Source organism: Arachis hypogaea, chromosome 20 (genome assembly GCF_003086295.3).
Source record: "Arachis hypogaea cultivar Tifrunner chromosome 20, arahy.Tifrunner.gnm2.J5K5, whole genome shotgun sequence".
Classification (NCBI taxonomy): domain Eukaryota; kingdom Viridiplantae; phylum Streptophyta; class Magnoliopsida; order Fabales; family Fabaceae; genus Arachis; species Arachis hypogaea.
In genome coordinates, this window is record NC_092055.1 from 144,820,035 (window position 1) to 144,838,393 (window position 18,359).

General features: G+C 35.2%; 4 protein-coding genes and 1 long non-coding RNA gene across 6 annotated transcripts; 3 read left to right on the plus strand and 2 right to left on the minus strand.

The window, feature by feature from the left end:
- Positions 1-250: 250 nt before the first annotated feature.
- Positions 251-2,554, plus strand: LOC112735025 (cold-regulated 413 inner membrane protein 1, chloroplastic-like). The gene is made up of 6 exons (XM_025784595.3): positions 251-685; positions 768-902; positions 1,001-1,096; positions 1,319-1,383; positions 2,081-2,150; positions 2,238-2,554. The coding sequence occupies exons 1-6, from the start codon at positions 510-512 to the stop codon at positions 2,398-2,400; spliced, it is 705 nt and encodes a 234-aa protein (XP_025640380.1). The 5' UTR covers positions 251-509; the 3' UTR covers positions 2,401-2,554.
- Positions 2,555-3,182: 628 nt separating this feature from the next.
- On the minus strand, positions 3,183-5,356 carry LOC112735024 (uncharacterized). The gene is made up of 4 exons (XM_025784593.3): positions 5,218-5,356; positions 4,489-4,947; positions 3,846-3,885; positions 3,183-3,745 (listed from the first exon to the last, which is right to left on the minus strand). Exons 1-4 carry the CDS (start codon positions 5,273-5,275, stop codon positions 3,505-3,507), a joined length of 798 nt encoding a protein of 265 aa, XP_025640378.1. The 5' UTR covers positions 5,276-5,356; the 3' UTR covers positions 3,183-3,504.
- On the plus strand, positions 3,687-6,110 carry LOC140182759 (uncharacterized). Its single transcript, XR_011878862.1, has 4 exons — positions 3,687-3,822; positions 4,022-4,196; positions 4,408-5,684; positions 5,778-6,110. It is a non-coding gene; the product is annotated as an uncharacterized lncRNA (long non-coding RNA).
- A 1,050-nt stretch (positions 6,111-7,160) lies between these two features.
- LOC112735026 (carboxyl-terminal-processing peptidase 1, chloroplastic-like) lies at positions 7,161-12,042 on the minus strand. 2 transcript variants are annotated; one of them, XR_011878861.1, is made up of 12 exons: positions 11,451-12,025; positions 10,916-11,035; positions 10,351-10,488; positions 9,960-10,064; positions 9,694-9,862; positions 9,358-9,434; positions 8,921-8,965; positions 8,606-8,689; positions 8,276-8,314; positions 8,067-8,160; positions 7,838-7,967; positions 7,161-7,743 (listed from the first exon to the last, which is right to left on the minus strand). XR_011878861.1 is itself a non-coding variant. In XM_025784596.3 (12 exons), the coding sequence occupies exons 1-12, from the start codon at positions 11,898-11,900 to the stop codon at positions 7,688-7,690; spliced, it is 1,476 nt and encodes a 491-aa protein (XP_025640381.1). In that variant the 5' UTR covers positions 11,901-12,042; the 3' UTR covers positions 7,161-7,687. The 2 variants fall into 2 exon arrangements, 1 of the variants encoding a protein (XP_025640381.1); XM_025784596.3 differs by having other exon boundaries at positions 8,098-8,160; positions 11,451-12,042.
- A 2,450-nt stretch (positions 12,043-14,492) lies between these two features.
- Positions 14,493-18,186, plus strand: LOC112735027 (uncharacterized). Its single transcript, XM_025784598.3, has 12 exons — positions 14,493-14,836; positions 14,939-15,038; positions 15,135-15,243; positions 15,763-15,851; positions 16,074-16,130; positions 16,217-16,325; positions 16,418-16,519; positions 16,659-16,723; positions 17,306-17,409; positions 17,488-17,552; positions 17,699-17,753; positions 17,855-18,186. Exons 1-12 carry the CDS (start codon positions 14,779-14,781, stop codon positions 18,013-18,015), a joined length of 1,074 nt encoding a protein of 357 aa, XP_025640383.1. The 5' UTR covers positions 14,493-14,778; the 3' UTR covers positions 18,016-18,186.
- Positions 18,187-18,359: the final 173 nt, after the last annotated feature.

Here is an 18,359-nt window from a genome sequence, read left to right on the forward strand (position 1 = left end):
CCATTTAAACTAATTAATAATTATTATATACTTCTTATGATAATTATATTAGTATTAAATAGTTGAGTCATCACCAAAAAATTATTCAAAAATTATTATAATGTCTGAAATTCAATCTAAAAATTATTATAATAAAATTAAAATTTTAAAAAATAAATTAAATAATCTCGTAAATCTCAAGAATTATTCGAAAATTTACTCATTTAATCATCAAATTAGTCTATAATCAATTAATAGTTGAGGTGATCCCAAGTATCTCTCTCATCATTGCATCTTTATCTTATGCACACGTTAACGGCTGAAATCGACCAACAACTATTACTAATTATTAATCAGTAATCACCGATTACTACAGTAAGAAGCAGAATTAGAAAGTGTCCTTAATTAACTCGGCAGTTAGCTCAACTGCTCCTTCGCTTCACACACTGCAGTTTCCTCGCCTGAGAATCCCGGAATTAGAACAGAACAAACAAATCTAGTTAATCAACCATTACCAAAAAGGAAAAGAGATGTTGTCTTCTTCAGCAGTTTCTCTCTCTTCATCTGCAACAACTTTCTCTCTCTACAATACCAAAAGGATCGTGAGCACTGCTGGCAGCAGGGCTTCATGCCTCCCTATATCTTCTTCTCCTCCACTCTCTCTCTCATCGTCGCTCTCCCTCTCCCATGCCTTCAATCCCCTCAGGTAGGTCACTAACTAACTCCATTACTTCTCCCTTCCAAAACGACCTCGTTTCGCATCTGATTTTATTTATTTAACTATGCAGCTTAAGGTCTTTGATCGCTCAACGTGATGAAAGGATCGCCAAGTCGAGGAGCAGAGTCCGAGGTGTTAATGTTGTTTGCTCTGCCGTTCCTCTCACCTTTCGCGATTTGCGGTGGATCTCCACCGTTTCTTCTGTGTACGTACTTCCATTTTCATCTGCATATATTTAATTCAATTTCATGTTAAATGATGGAAATTTCAGGTGTGGATGATGGATTTTTAGAATTTTCACAGGGTTTTGATACTGGCAAGGGGCACCCCTGTGCATAAATCATTCCTTGTTCCATTGTTTGCTTTGCAAGCACCTGCTGCTGTCATTGCCTGGATCAAGTATGTCTAATTATTTTTTATTTTGTGGCCTCAACATATGTTTAGAATTGGTTTTCCTCTGTTTGTTCAACAAAATTTGTGGAATCTTATTAATTATTCATTTATCCTATTTGTATTATTTGTATACCAAGAGTTTTAGATTATTACTCTCTGTATCAACTGTGTTATTGTCTACATTTTTTATTTCATCAAGATGTTTTACACAATTTGGATATACGACAGAGGTACATATGGTGTGTGGTTGGCATTTGTAGCACTTCTGGTTCGACTCTTCTTCTATATTCCTGGTATGTGCTTCCTATCCACCCACACTTGGACACGTAAATGAAATATAGGAAATCTAGAAAGAGTAAGAGTAAACTTTTTTTTAATCGATAATTATTGCAATGTTTTAAACCAGAAGCACTTACATAAGTAAATAGACACCATCACACCATCCACCGGTAGATCTGCAGATATATCTGGCTCATATTGGATTGACCTCAATAAAAGCTCAAAGGAGTAAATCCAGTGGGGGTAAAACCCCTAATTAGTGAATTGTATTACTGACTTCAAGAACACCATTTTTGGAAATAGATATAGCCAGTGGCGGAAATTGAAGAATTTTTTTTTTTTTGTGTGGGGGGAGGGAAAATTTTTATGTTGACATTATATAAGCTATATTTCTCCTTCTTGAAGGTTATTATTCTTCTTAATGAAGAAAATGAGTGTTGAACCTCTTGACAATCAATTGAAAGTTCAACTGTGCTAATTGTTTTCTTTGCTAAATACTACTACTCATTTAATAAAATGTTTTTTTTTGGGGGTTGGGAATTGCCCAAGCTAAGCTCCGCCACTGGGTATAGCCATTATTTTTGGAACCTTTTGATGGGCTTAATATCTTATTTTTGCTGTAAATAATGCAAATAATTCCTATTTATTTTGTTCTTCACACTTTCAAAAACTAATTGAATAAAGATTTTTCTGCTGGATCTTTATTTCAAGGTGAACTTGAGTTGCCATTTCTAGCACTTCTCTTGGTCATCCTTTCCCCTTATGAGGTCATGAGATTTAGGTAAGCAAATCCATCCTTTTGGGTTTTGAGTTCATCAAGCCATTGCCTCTTCTTCATAAAACGATTCAATGTTGTTGTCTTTGTCAGGGACACAAAAGAAGGTGCTATCATTTCATTATTGATTGCAGTGTATTTGGCTTACCAGCATTTCTCAAGAACAAGTTTACAGAAATCACTTGATCAAGGTTCAATTGTTGCCACCATAGCTGTTGTTTGTATCACTATTGCATCTTTGTTGCTTCTGATCTGAGTTGCTTTAGAATGATGTAAACTCATAATATGTTGTACATAATAATGCCTGTCAGTGGTGATCATTGTGTAATATATCATATCTGGATTCTGTACTTTTTCCACTAATTATTGCTGATTCAAATAAAGAGGTTAGGTTTGTTTTGTGATAGAAATTGGCATTCAGAGAATGATTTTATTTACATATCATTGTAGAAGCTAGTTTTATTCTTAGATTGCTATGAACCTATCATAACGCAGTTCTCTATTTTACCCAAGTTGTCTCTACTGCATTTTTATAGATTGCTAGAACATATATGAAAATGCTGCTCCTGATATTTTGTTTTATTCTAATATGGTTCACCAAATATCAAAGCATTGTGTTAGAAAGTGATGGTACTATTCTTCGTTTTTTTACGGGTGTGTTTGTTTGCACTTCTGGCTACCATGACTGAGATTACTGTATCACGATTCCACCTCAAAAGAATGGTTCCTTGAAAATTGAAAAGTGTAGGAAGTTTTCAATTTACGCATTTTAATAGAATTCCTTACTAGTGTTACCTAGCCAAATTAAGTTGCTTGCTATCCCATTGCACCAAACGTCAGAAGTTATTTCGAATGGTTAGGCAGCTTTTTGTATAATCTACCACTATTTTGGTTAGCCAAAATGAAGCCTGCATGCTGACATAGTTAAATATATGTGTGTCCGTGACTGCATGTGGTGGATAAGGTATATTTTTGTTAATTACATGTGGAGCTTCGCTCGCATAATTAAGACTAACCTGTTTTAGCCTAACCAATATATTTTCAGAAGTGAAGTAATGTATTTATTTCACTAAATTAAATGGCATGCTAGCTGATATTAGTTACAGGGATTCTCTATGGAAGAGAAAACTAATACTGCAGAAAAACTTCCTACGAAGACCTATAAATCTTTTTGGCTCTACTGTATTTCTGGGGATTTATGATCAACTAACAGCCATACATAGATGAAAGGTAATAATGGTACTAATTACTTTAAGGGAAATACTTGTTGACTTGGAGTCCTTGAAATTTCGCAAAAACTGCTGGAAGACAGTGAAATTCCAGCTTATCACTTAAAGAATGGCTGGATCTTGTTTGCTTTCTAAATAAAATTTGCTAATTGAAGTGGTACAAGGAGACTGCATGCGACCAACAGCAGCAAGGAAGAAAAGGCAGTTGTGGCTGCATTGGGGCTTTCTGTTGGTTCTGAACCATAGACTGATGATCCACCTGGCATTGTCATATCTGGTGGAGTTGGGGTCATAGTAGTTGCTGGACTTGGTGGACTTTCATATGTTGCTGGTGGCGGGATGACATCCGTTGGTGGTGGTGGCGTGCTTGTGCTACATTGATAATATTAACATATTAATACTCACAGGATTGCATACTGATATTATTCATCATAGGGTGTGAATAAGAGGTATAGGTGCTGTAAATCCATACCTTGTTGAAGTGGGTGATGCCCAGTGGCAGTTCCCAGTACCTGCAATGATATTAGATATTATTTTCTGTTTTTAATTTAGAGAAGCACATATAATAGGCATGATAAATCAGGAGTTATTGGCCTTCTAGTCCAAACAAAAAACAGTGACTAATTGAACTCTACAATCCTTGGACAGGAACTCAGAAAGCTAACTAGATTGCTGAAACTTTTAGGACATTAATCCATCACCAAAAAGGACTGAATAGACAGCAGGTGGGGGATTGAGCAGCTACTGAAAGAAGGGAACTTATTGTCCATAATTCTAGGAATGACTTAACTTGATTCCTTCAAGCTATGCACCACATAGCAAGGTAAAGGCATATTTGAGATAGAAACAAGATTACGGGGTAATCAAACTAGAATAATTCGTTTATTTTTTCTGTTTTGGTCCCTAAACTACATCTTGATCGTCCTAGAAAATTTTTGAAAAATATTCATTTTTCACAAAGACCCAGTAGATATGATACATTGGCAATACCACATAACCTTTAAGATTTTGGAATTTGTGTTATTTTATTTTAGGTTTTTGTTGTGATCCCAAGAAGAAAAGGAGAACGAAGTAACTAAGATTTGAGTTTGCTTGGAACTTGATGAAGTTCTTACTTGGATCATTGTTTGATAATGTTGCTGTTCCTCCAAAGTCACAGCTGGTAGATACAGGATTCTTCTGGAAATATTGATTGAAAGCATAAGAAGCATGGTCACGGACAGTGTTTGGTTCATAACAGGAAGCTCCTGGTTGAATTGCTGAGCAGTCTGCACCTCCATAACCACAAGCGTAGTCAAGGGCAACCTGTAGAGTAGTGTCTGAGGCCCCTTGTTTAGCAACACACCATTGCCCACCTGATGATGACGTAGGAGTGGTAGTTGGGGTTGTAGGATTTGTGTTTGTGGTTGGGGTTGTAGGATTTGTGTTTGGGGTTGGGGGGTTTTGCCCTGTGGTGTCTGGTGCTTGATATGTTGGGTTTGTCGAAGGATTTGGATTTTCTGTCCCTGGAGTTGTAGGATTGACTATAGGAACATCATCCAGTTGTGTACCTAAACCATAGGATATTCTTAAACCTGAAAAGAGAAATCAACAAAAGATCATGTTAGACTCTTCAATAAGTCAAATGAAAAGAAGTTGATGAAACTTAACCAGTCAACCCATATCATGGATCAATATATGTGAATCATGAACTCAAATTTCTTCTTGTTGAATGCATAGGGTGCATGACTATGATCTCAGAATTGAAAACTGCCATTATTAACACTTGACGATGAACTAAATCATATTTCCAATTGATGATGGCTTCCATTTTTTATGTGCACAAGAGAGATTAGTAATGTTACCTGAGCTGAATATAAGGCAGATGGAGAATAATGCCAGGTGCAAACTTCTAGTTCCCATTCCTGAAGGTTGGCGCTCTCTGATTGGATTGCAGATATTTTCTTCTTAATTTTGGAGGAATGTTTACGAGCAAAGATTTATTATACAAGGTAATCACCTTAGATGTTCCTGTGCAGAAGAATTTTTTTTCTTTTAATCTACATCTATATATTATAATATAAGAAAAACCTGAAGAATCATAGCTTTCTTGGATCAAAGAGAGAAGAAAGAATATAGGCAAACTTGAGAAAGGAGGCATTGGATAGTTGAAATAAACAAGCAAGAGAAGGTGCAAAAAAGAGATTAACAAAAAAAAGGGTGCAAGGCAAAGTTGGAAAAGGCAAAAGGGTGATCTGTTTGAGATTAAACTTGATGCTTGAGGAGCTGCAATCTATTAATATAATTAATATGACGGTGATATATGGGCAAGGTTCTTTCTCTTTTTGTGAAACTCTTTTCCTACTGTTTTATGGGACTGGAACAAAAGCTAAAGCCTATACCCTCTGATTTTGTTGCCTTTCAGGGTTTGTGATGAAGAATGTTGTCTCCTTTCAATTCTTGTTATCCTACACCTCTAAGACACAAGCCTTTTTTTCCTCTCCGATTTGAATAAGTAGCTCCTCTGAAATGTTTTCTACGATTCCTTTCCTCAGTAACTCGAGTTATCTGATTGCAGCCTTGTCCAACAAGAATCTGGGTTGTTCATGTCATTCTTAAGCTACCTTGTCCCAATGTTCTAAGCAGTCTACAGCAAAACTCAATTGCCTTATTCTTCTATTAATAATATTGGCAAAAAAAAATACAATACATAAATTAATAAAAAAGGAAAACACTTGTGGAAAAGTGTAATGGATTATCTGGAGTTTAGTTGCAGAGAGATACTTCTTTCTTTTATTAATTTATTTATTTTTATTTAATGCAAGGATTATGCTGCAAGTAGAGACATAAAAAAAAAGGTTAGGCCTCCTATATAGTAGTTATGTAATGGAAATCTTTAACAATAATAATATAAGATGTACCTACCTTAAGTTTTGAATTTGTAAATATTATTCGACAATTAGTTGCATCAAAAGAAAGATTATTCAGCAGATCATTTGTGAACTAGGAGAAAAAATGTTTAGGTGATTAGCTATGAGTAAGAGTTCATATTATATGACATCTTAGTTTTACGGGTCATGAATAAATAGTAAGTAAAATACAGTAAAGCTATACAACAAACAGATGACAAGAGATTTGCCTTGTAAACATGTAAAGTTCTACATTATGATATATGAACAAGCGATGACAGGAAAATTGGCATCATGCTTTTCGCAACATAAAATCAATAATATGTCAGTCATGGGCCTCATTCAGCACACAACATCTTGGAAGAACATAATAATAAGTTCAAGAAAAATATTACCTGTACTTACGGTGGAGGAATGATTCGAAATTGGTTTTTAGATTCAGCTCTCTTATATATTTTGTTCCTGTTAGTTTTTGGCTATTTGTAGTCATCCCCACTACTGAATCTTAATAGTAATTCTGATCACAACTGAATCACAAATTATGTCATTTAAATGAAAAAGGTCAATTAATATCAAATCATGCGAAGGTTTAAATTTTTATTTAGTGTTGATTCAAATGGAAACGTTAAATGGATACTCTATTCAAATTTATTTTTTTATAAATGATATATATTTTGTTATAATGCTATTATTTTCAGTTCATAGTTAGATATTATATTATAATAATCATTCATTTACTTTTATCCATCAATTCAATTCTTTTAGTCTAATAATCCAATAACATACTTTAAATTCATACTTTTAAACACTGATGACCAATTGATGGTCAAAAACAATAAATTCTAACAACCTCTTAGTATTCCTCTTTAGAAAAAAAAAAACATTAATGCATCGAAAAATGCAAAACCGTAATAACTTATTATAACCAATATGAATAATACAACCAGTTTATGGATATGATAATACAACATAACCAATTTGAAGAAAGGGGAGAAAATATACACCAAGGGAAAGATGAATGGTTAATTTGATATAGTTTGGGTTTCCTATGTTAGTAAGTATAAGTTAGTTCGGTTCTGCACTGATACAATTTTGCTTGCTTCCTGAGTTCACTTCTCACCCCCATATCCATTATTCAACAAGGTTCAAGAAATATAATTGAGGTTCATCTTGATTGACACACTTACAAATGTTCAATAATCAAAGACCAATCCCTCACCAATGAATCCTGGTTGTTGGAACAGCTTTATGTCGATTGCCATTGTGATCAAGAAGATTATGCAGACCGTTTGGACATTCCATCTATTATTAATGTTGAGAGCAAGTAATGTTCATGGTATCTTCCAGCAAGTAGATTCTTCAAAAATAGCAATCGAAGCAATAAAACCTGATTGAGTGTTTGCAACAGAATACAAAGAAACCTGTATTATCCTTGGTGATGAATACTACATTGCGAAAGATGTCGGTTGACGTCATCCCAAGCTGCAATTATGGGTTTAAGATCATGAAAGCCATATTATTATATCACCATTTGGTTATGAAGGGGAGAAAAATTGTAAAAGAGAAAATGTTCTACCTGGAAGTTTCTGGAAGTCAGGCTCTATGCCATTGCCATTTATGTCCATGTGATTCGGTGTTACATATTTACCAACAGTGATAACCACACCAGATCCATCTTGAAGCTCAAATACAGACTGGATTAAGCCCTATTGAAAGCAATGTGATTTTTTGTTTAGAATAGACGCATTCAAATGGACATTGAGACTCTCAAAACCAAAAGGCAGAACGAAAATGTAGACTTCTACATTTTCAGGGGTTGTGAGCAAATTCATAAACCTTGCCAAACGTGCGTTTTCCAACAAGAACAGCTTTACAATTATCATGAAGTGCAGAAGCAACCTGAAATAAGCATCACCATGTACAGTATCATAAGTAAGAGTTAAAAAACAGTTAAAAATGGCAGTTTGTGAGTGTGTCTGCGAAAAAATAAATTGTAAGATATTGAGGTCCTCACTATTTCACTCGCACTAGCAGTTCTGTCATTTACTAAAACCTGCAAGGATTAGAACCAAGAGCCTTGTCATGTGGTCCACAGTAAGAGAATTTTAATAATTAATTACACGTAATTACCATTCAAAAAGGAACTATTTTTTAATGATTGTTTTTACAAAAGAAAGCCATCTCGTGTTAGATTTTTTAATGCTGTATTCTAATTAATATCATATTACTACCAAAGTTCATGAGACAGGCAGCTAGAAACCAATGAAAAGCAGCAATTGAAGAGTGCATATATTTGGTAGTAGTTAGTTTAATGATAAAAATGAACAGATGGAGAAACATTTACAATAACAGGAGCTTGAACCAAAGGAGAAGTATCTGTAACAATAACTTCTTGGAACTGTGGATCTCTCCCGACGGTGTAGATGACCTGCCATGAAATCATTATAAAAGGACAAGTAGGTGTTAAGCAATGAACGGCAAAAGTATCACCAAGCATCCTACATTACGTACGGTCTGAGGAAGGGCCCAAAGGGTCTAATGTAGACAGCCTAACCTGATGCAAGCATCACATGGAAACAACTAAAGTACTACATAATCAGAGCAGATTTACCCTTAAATCAGAGCCATGTACTGAGTAGCAAGCAGAAAACAAACTTACCGTGTCTCCTTCGCTGAGGAAAAGCTTTGCAATTTCAATTCCAGCCTAAATAAGTTAAAAAGAAGCAACAAAATTAGATCATTTCAAAACCAAAGTAAATTGCACTCAATATGGAAATAATTTATGAAAATAAGTTTTATTTTGTCACAGCATTTCCTGCAATTCACAAATGCCAACAGGCAAATATGTACTGATCATTGATCAAGTAAATGAAAATAAATTCTACAAGTCCTCAAAGAAACAAAAAACTGAAAGCTAGCTGTTATGCTCCAAGTCAGTTTTCAAGTTCTTCATATAATTTACCTTAAACACGTCAAATTCAAAAAGAAAAGAGGAGAAGAGAAAAAGATAGAATTTCATTTCTCATATAACATACGATTAGGATGAAATATTTATCCCAACGAATCACCAAAAGGGGTATAGCATGGAAAAGCAACCTGTACTAGCCCACCAAGATTGTCTCTAAGGTCCAATATGAAATATGATGCACCCATGCCTTGAAGTCGCTTCATTGCTGCAAAATTCATAATTTAAGTCATAAAAGGACAGTAAATAACTATTTGGATATCCATACAAGTGAATATAAGGATCCAAAGCAGTTGCCATTAACACAAGTTAAATACATAAAATAAAAGAAACAAGGTACCAATATTTGGTTGGTTCAAGTGGTTTCACACTTCCTTTATTTTATTTTCTTTTTGAGCAAGACTTAAGTTCAAATTTTGTTAGTCTGAACCAGAAAAAAAAAAGTTGCATAAAAAAGTAACCCTGACCAATAACTAAATCTTTTCTGGCCAATGCATTGAACTCTTTGAGGCGTATGTACCCAACAGGAGTAGCACCACCATCCATTTGTTCCAGCCGATAAAAGACTGGTGTTCGAGCAACAAGTTGCCGCTGGACTTCTACTAATTCAACAGGACCACAGTTGCCATGCCTTACCTGAGAATAGTAGTACCAGAATCAAACCTGGACAACATCAAACCTACAGAAAAGACTAGAGTAGGTTCCAAACTAACTTGGAATCAGAATCCAAAACCTGAATAGTGACAGAAGTGCCATTAGGACCTTGCAATATGGACGATGCTTCAAATGCTGATTTTCCCTTTAACTCCATGTTGTTGACAGCCAATACTTCATCCCCCTAGCCAAGCAACCGAAAGAATAGAAAACATGTTTTATGAACAGTAGTTCTTAGTACATATGCCACTCAACAATTCCAAGAGAGACAATAAATCAGGAAAGAGTTTATGCCAATAAATGTCAAAGATGGAACAATAGGTTGTTCTAATGCCCAAAAGAACAAATCAAATTGTTGATCAAGACAGCAATTCTGTCCAGTGCTATACCATGTTGCAATTGTAACACATAGCAAGCATGTTTTAAAAATCGATATTAAGAGAGTTACTTTCTAGAGTTGTCTTTGTTACCTGTCTTACACCAGCAGAATAAGCAGGGCCATCCAATATGATTCCAAGCACTTTCAGTCTGGGTTCTCCATTTTCATCAGGAATTTCCCTAAGGTTTATTCCAATACCAGTCATGTCATACCTCGCCATCTTGGAGAACTTTTAACAGTGAAAAGAAATCCAAATGCCATTAAGTAAGAAATGTGAGAAGCACAACGTTATAAGCTAGTAGTCTGTATATTATATCATTATACAGAAGCAAAGCAAAGAAAAACTATGAAATCATCAGATTGATGATGCAAGAATCCAACTACTCGAGAGATAATAATTTGGATTCTGTAGAAATTATGAAATATATACATATTGCACAGGTGTGTGTAAGTCTGCATTTGTATGTATTTATATATGCTGATATGCATGTATGTATGTTTCTTATGTACATCCCTTTTTTGAATTAGATCATGTAGGGATAGTAAAGCAAGCATCAGCGAGCAATTCAAGCCATGTGGCTTGTACCTCAAGACATCTCATGACACAAAGAAAAACCTCCAATGAACAAGACCATGAAGTTCCTAGAATCAATTACCTCCTCAGGGGAAAGAAACCGCGTATAAGGATCACCCAAGCTGGCAAGCATTCGCTTGATTATCTGGTGTGCCTTTGATCTTGTCTGAATGGAATTACTCAACAGATCCTCCCTTTTCAGCTGGAAACAAGAAATGCTATTAATGTAAACACAAAACCATCAATATAACACACTGGCATCATAATAACAGTGAATTAACATTGAAAATACCCACTTTTGGAGTCTATACGAATTGTGGAGCACATAATCTTCAAAATTTTCTTTTTTATCTCTCACCTTGATTTTCTTTTTTCTTTGACTTTTTTCCTTATGTACGTTGTCCAAATGACAAGATTCACATTAACAAGATTGTTTAACATTAACACATAATAAAGAAGCAAACTTGGGTTAGAAAACGTAAAGGGTGTAAACAAAAAAATACCAGCCATCAAGGTTCATCACTGTGGTCTAATGTCTATGGAAAAAACGGAAAAAAGCCAAAAAGCTGCAAACTTTTGAAGTGGGGTGGGTGTGATTCTGTGATGCAAGTTAATACCTGCCAAGCATCCTGCGACCAACGGTGGCGACCAGCATCAAGAAAGCTGTCATTGACAATCTGCCAAGCTTCTTGAACAAGCCCTTCATTGGTGACAACCTCAGGAAGCAGCTCCTCTTGTCGTGTCTCAACAACATCATCACGGCATGTTTGAAGGGAACGTGGTGGAGGTTCAAGAAGTGCAGAAGTGGCGGCAGAAGAAGAAGGAAGAGGAAAAGGCAAGGAGAAGAACAAGCCAAAGGATAGGGCACCAGAGATAGCTCCAATGAGTGTGCTCTGGACCCAGTTACTGCTGCAGCAAAGGATTCTTGGATTTGCGGTTGGGATCGGAAGTTGAGGCCTTGATAGAGAAGAAGAAGAAGAAGAAGAAGAAGAAGAAGAAGAAGAAGAAGAAGAAGAAGGTCTTGAAGAGGGAGTTGGGAGTTTCAGGAAAACACAACAGGAACTCATCTTTTTGGAACTGTGTTACACACTTGAGAGTAAGGTGTTGTTTATCACTCACTCTGCTCCATCACACATCATCAATTTTTGATAATGTTAACAAAACCCATTTATCTGATATGTCTTTAATTGTCCAGTGAACTACCAACTTGGTCCTGGTCCTGTCCATTCTTTAGAATGATAATCTGTTCATGATACAAAGTGGTTTGTGTGGATATTTTTCTATTAACTCTGAAGCAAAAATAGACAACAACAACAACAACAAAGCCTTGTCCCACTAAGTGGGGTCGGCTACATGAATCAAACGACGTCGTTGTGCTCTGTCATGTATCATGTCTACAGAGAGACCGTTTACATGTAGATCTCGTTTGACCACCTCATGGATGGTCTTCTTAGGTCTTCCTCTGCCTTTCGCCCTTTGTCCATCTTCCATCTCATCCACCCTCCTGACTGGATGTTCTATCGGTCTTCTTCTCACATGTCCAAACCACCTGAGACGCGATTCAACCATCTTTTCCACAATAGGTGCTACTCCAACTCTCTCCCTTATATCTTCATTCCTTATTTTATCCAATCGCGTATGACCACTCATCCATCTCAACATCTTCATCTCTGCCACACTCAGCTTATGTTCGTGCTCCTCTTTAGCCGCCCAACACTCCGTACCATACAGCATAGCCGGTCTTATAGCGGTGCGATAGAATTTACCTTTAAGTTTTAAAGGCACTTTTTTGTCGCGTATAAAACCAGATGCACTCCGCCATTTTGACCAACCTGCTTGGATCCTATGATTTACATCATGTTCAATCTCTCCATTATCCTGTATGATGCACCCAAGATACTTAAAACTTTTAACTTTTCGTAGGGTGTTCTCTCCAATTTTCACCTCTATATTGGAGTTTTCCCTTCTCAGACTGAACTTACATTCCATATATTCCGTCTTGCTACGGCTTATGCGCAAACCATACACTTCTAGAGCTTCTCTCCATAACTCCAACTTCTTATTTAGGTCTTCCCTTGACTCTCCCATAAGGACGATATCATCGGCAAAAAGCATGCACCATGGCACAGGCTCTTGGATGTGCTCTGTGAGTACTTCTAAGACTAATGTGAAAATGTATGGACTTAAGGATGATCCCTGGTGTAATCCTATACCAATAGGGAATTCCTCTGTCACACCACCTTGAGTCTTCACACTAGTTGTGGCCCCATCATACATGTCTTTAATTGCCCGAATATATGCGATCCTTACTCTCTCTTTTCTAAAACCTTCCATAAGACCTCCCTTGGTACTCTATCATACGCTTTTTCCAAATCAATAAACACCATGTGTAGATCCCTTTTATTACTACGATACCTCTCCATCATCCTTCTTAATAGGTATATCGCTTCAGTGGTAGATCTGCCTGGCATAAATCCAAATTGGTTCTCTGTTACTTGTGTCTCTTTTCTCAACCTCCGTTCTATCACCCTTTCCCATAACTTCATAGTATGACTCATAAGCTTAATCCCTCTATAATTTCCGCAACTTTGTATATCCCCCTTATTCTTGTAGATAGGTACCAAGGTGCTCTTTCTCCACTCATCAGGCATCTTCTTTGACCTTAAAATCTCATTAAAAAGCTTGGTTAACCAGTTGATGCCTTTTCCTCCAAGACCCTTCCAAACCTCAATCGGGATATTATCAGGTCCTACTGCCCTGCCATTTTTCATCTGCTTTAGAGCCTCTTTTACCTCGAAGTCTCGAATCCTTCGATAGTAGTCAAAGTTTTGATCTTCTTCCCTTGTGCATAATCGACCAAGGCTCGGAAGAGTCTTCTGTCCCTGATACGTGAGCATTTTTCGTCAAGAATTGACAGAAATTATATTATGTCATAAAATAAAAAATAGATCATTTTTATTCTGAAAAATCATATTATCATTCTAAGAAATAGGCAAAAATCAATTGGTAATTTGCTCTTAATAATTTATTTATAAATTTCCAAATCAGATATAAAATATAGTATAAAATTTTTTTAAATATACTTAGAACACCAATATTTAATAATTTTAACCGTTAATTTTAATTAATATATATTATATATTTTTTATAATAAAAATTAATAGTTAAAATTATTGAAATACCGTGTAGTTAATACACTTAAAATTTTTCATATAATATATAGTATATACATCCTACCTCCATAGCCTAATGCCACTAATGGCTTTTTCCCCCTTCTAATCAAATAGTATTATTAGAATGCCATTAATTATCCCTTTCCCCTCACCGTAACTAAAAAAAATTTAAAATTTGTTAGAAGTAACTAAAATGATTTGATTAAAAAAAATTATTTTTAATTATCTTTAAAATAATATTGATTATGTTAAAGTGAGTATTGAGATAATTCACACATGTATAGAATTGAGCTACACAGTATAGTGTAGTTGTGATCAGGTAGTGATAGAGAGATTAAAAGTTGTGTGATTTATATTAGTAGCTCTTTATGTTTTTATATTTCTTTATATGCTCCCCTGTAATGTGTTGAGCTTCCTTCGTTTCAAAAAAAAATATTGGTTATGTTTGTTTTTCTATATATCAAAAGAGCATAAAATTAAGTGATTGGATTATTGAAATATTTTTTGAAAAATATAACCTTTCTTTATCCAGCTGTATTCTGTATATATTAGTGTATTCCATGAACTTCTCCGTTCAAATAGCTTATCGCACTCACCCAAACTCGGTCCCTCGTCATTTCTCATAAGAAACTTATAAGAGGGACAGTAAACCTGAGTTTCTTGATTTTGGGTTTATTTAAAAATCAATTTTTTTCATTCTTTCGTTGAATTTCGGTGGGTCAGTATTTATCTAAAGTTTTCAACTTCGATTTTGTTGACGTTGCTAAAGCTGATGTCAGTTCCTCTCTTCAACGTTGCTCCCAATCTTGCTGTTTCAAGACTATGCTTAGGTGCGTGCAAACTTATCCACCATTTCAGCAAGTTAGAGATTCTTTGAATTCAGTTCAATTCAGCTGAAAGAAAAATCCCATTTTGTTTTTTAATTCTCCCAGGAACGATGACTTTTGGGGAGCAGAACACACTGTCCCAGTCATTTCGCCTTCTTGACGAAGCCTTTGATGGCGGCATCAACTTCTTTGACTCTGCAGAAATGTACCACCTTTCCTTTCTCAACTACTCATGTTATCTTGTGATTTAATTAAATATCTAATTCAAGATTTTATTTTTATTTTTTGGTTGCCATTGTAGGTATCCGGTGCCTCAGCGGGCTGAGACTCAGGGTAGGAGTGAGGAATATCTTGGCCGGTGGATTAGAGAAAGAAAAATCCCCAGGGATCGTGTTGTAATTGCAACAAAGGTTGTGTATTTGTGATTATGTTAAGCTTAAGTCTCATGTTTTTTGTATGTTTGTGATTATGTTATGCAACAAAGGTTGATTCCATACTTTTGGGGGCCTGCTCATTAATCTTGTTAAACATGGAATTTCATTATTAGCATGTGAACTTTCTTCATACTGAGTGAAGATATGTGACTTTTCCTTTGAAGGTAAATTGTTAAGGTGGCTACTTTGTGAGGATGATAACTAAGATTTGAATACATGCTGTATTAAGCAATTTAATCAAACCATCTGATAGCTCTCAGTTATCATCTTCACATGAATCCTCATGGGAAGATGTGAGTAGGCACCAATTGTTAAAGGCCTCGACACATGGATCTCAATATAAACAAGCATATTGCTGCTGCTTTTCTTCTTTTCTGAGTAAAAACTTTGTTACTTTCAGTTACATATACATTGTGTGATCTGATGAATTCTTTTTGTTCAACTTAAATTATCTTATCATTGTTGTTTATAATGTCTACCTTTAATTTTGTACAGGTTGCTGGACCATCTGGGCAGATGACATGGATTAGAGGCGGTCCAAAATGTTTGGATGCCAGCAATATTATTGAAGCCATTGATAATAGGTTGATTGCTCTCTTTCTGAATTCAAGGTTTTGTTTGGTCTAGACACTGGAATTTGTAGGTACTTAGGAATAGTTGTTTATCTTCCAATGGAATTCTTTAACTGAATGAATAGTGATCATTGTAAAGTTGATGCTATATTACATTCTGTTTGAAAGGGATTGCATCTCATGATCCTGTGTCTAGAACTATATTCTAACAAAATTTTGATTTGATTTATGCAGTTTGTTACGCATGCAAATGGATTATATTGATCTTTATCAAATTCATTGGCCTGATCGGTTTGTATGCTTATGTTAGCTCATACGTATTTTGGCCTGATCGATATATGTATATATATTCTTTAATTGATACATTGACATTGTAGGTATGTTCCAATGTTTGGAGAAACTGAGTATGACCCAGTTCGTCAATACCCTTCAATTGGTATAGATGAACAACTTGAAGCTCTCGGAAGAGCTGTCAAAGCTGGGAAGGTAATTGGTATTATCAATCTAGTACAAATTTCAATCTTTCAATAAATAATTACAGAATCATGACTAATAAAATGTGTTGAACTTCTTTGCAGATCAGATATGTTGGTCTTAGTAATGAAACTCCATATGGCATGATGAAATTTATTCAGGTTGCTGAAAAAGATACTTGCTACCCAAAGATAGTAACTCTGCAGGTTTTTTTTTTCCTCCCTACCATTCAATTCATCCTCGTAGTTTTTGCTTTATTTCCATCATGGATCCCTTGCCCTCAGCTCTGCAAATCCCTCCATGGAAATTTACTTCTTGTTCTGATATTCTTCTGTTTAGTGACAGAATTCATATAACCTGCTATGTAGAACTTTTGATTCTGCATTGGCTGAGTGCTGCCATCAGGAGAGGTATCCTACTGTAATTAATCTATAATTTTGATATTACTTTATTTACTTTAGGTTAATTGTTATGCACTAATAATGTCATCCAATTAGATACTTGTGTTTGTAAAACTTTCAAGTTAAAAGGAGTCAAATATTTTTTGCCAATGTGACGATATATTATAGGAAGAATTTCAAGTGTACCAGGTACACCGGTGTTTCAGTAATTTTAACCGTTAATCTCAATTATAAAAAATATATATAATATATATTAATTAAAATCCACGGTTAAGATTACTGGAACACCGGTATTCCATGTACATTTGAAAACTTTCCTATTTTATATCCTAAGAAGCTGTTACTTTGGATTGTTATGAAACGGTGAGCATTCTTCTCGGCAGCATAATTGAAAAGGCATAACAGATTAAACATTTTTGTTTAGATTGGCTGTAATTGAAGCACTGGAAAGCTCCATTTTCTGAGCAGTAAAAGCTTAGTGCATAAAAATTTCTAACTCTTAACATCTGTACTATGATAAACTAATCCAAAATTAATCTCGTTAGATTTTAGCAAATGCCTCATTGTTGGAGATTTCATCTATTTTTTCAGAATAAGCTTGTTGGCCTACAGTCCCCTGGCAATGGGTATCCTTACAGGGAAATATTTTTCCCCCGGTGGTGGTTCGACAGATGCTCGGTTGAATCTTTTTAAAGGTTAATCGACATTCGAACATTTTTGCAGACGTTGATGATGACTTGAAGGGAATCTTACATTGTTGTTGTCATTGACAGGGAAATATTCAGAAGGAGAATCCAGATACAACTTGTCCAATAAAATTATAAAGGCTGCAGCTGCGGTAACTAGATTGTGTTTGAACTTGATTTTCCATAATATATATATATATATATATATATATGTTGAAGTGTGAACTAATCAATAATTTTAGAATCTCTTGTTTCTGACTTAGTTCTATATAATCTCTATATCTTTCCCACTTTGCAGGAGCACCTTACCATTGCAAAAACTTATGGTCTTCATCCTGTTTCTCTAGCAATAGGTTTGATAAGATTATAACTCCTTATGTGCAAATCCTAAACCCTTAACCCTCTTGCTCTTTGATTTTTCATTATATCTGCTACTCTTTATGTTCCGTGGCAGCCTTTGTTTTGCGGCATCCACTCGTCGCCAGTGCTGTTTTCGGGGCAACTAAATCCTGGCAACTCCAGGAGGTGCTTAATGCATGCAAGGTTGAGCTCACATCTGACGTAATTGAAGAAATTAACAACATTCATTCAAGGCTTCCCAATCCATGTCCCTGATTAAAAAAAAAAATGCATACAATAGGATATAAGCTGGTTGTTAGTTGTTACTATTACATCATTATAAAATTGGAAGAATATCAAGTGTACCAAGAACACCAGTGTTCGAGTAGTATAAATCGTTGATCTTAATTATAAAAAATATATATAATATATATTAATTGAAATCAATGATTAAAATCATTGGAACATTGGTATTTCAGGTACATGTTAAAATTTTCCTATAAAAATTGATCAAGCATGCGAAGTTAATGAAAATTGAAATTTAATAAACTTTTAATAAACGAGCAGAGTAGCAGATCTTACAGAATATTTGTTGGTTGAACGTTATCTAGCAATATAGT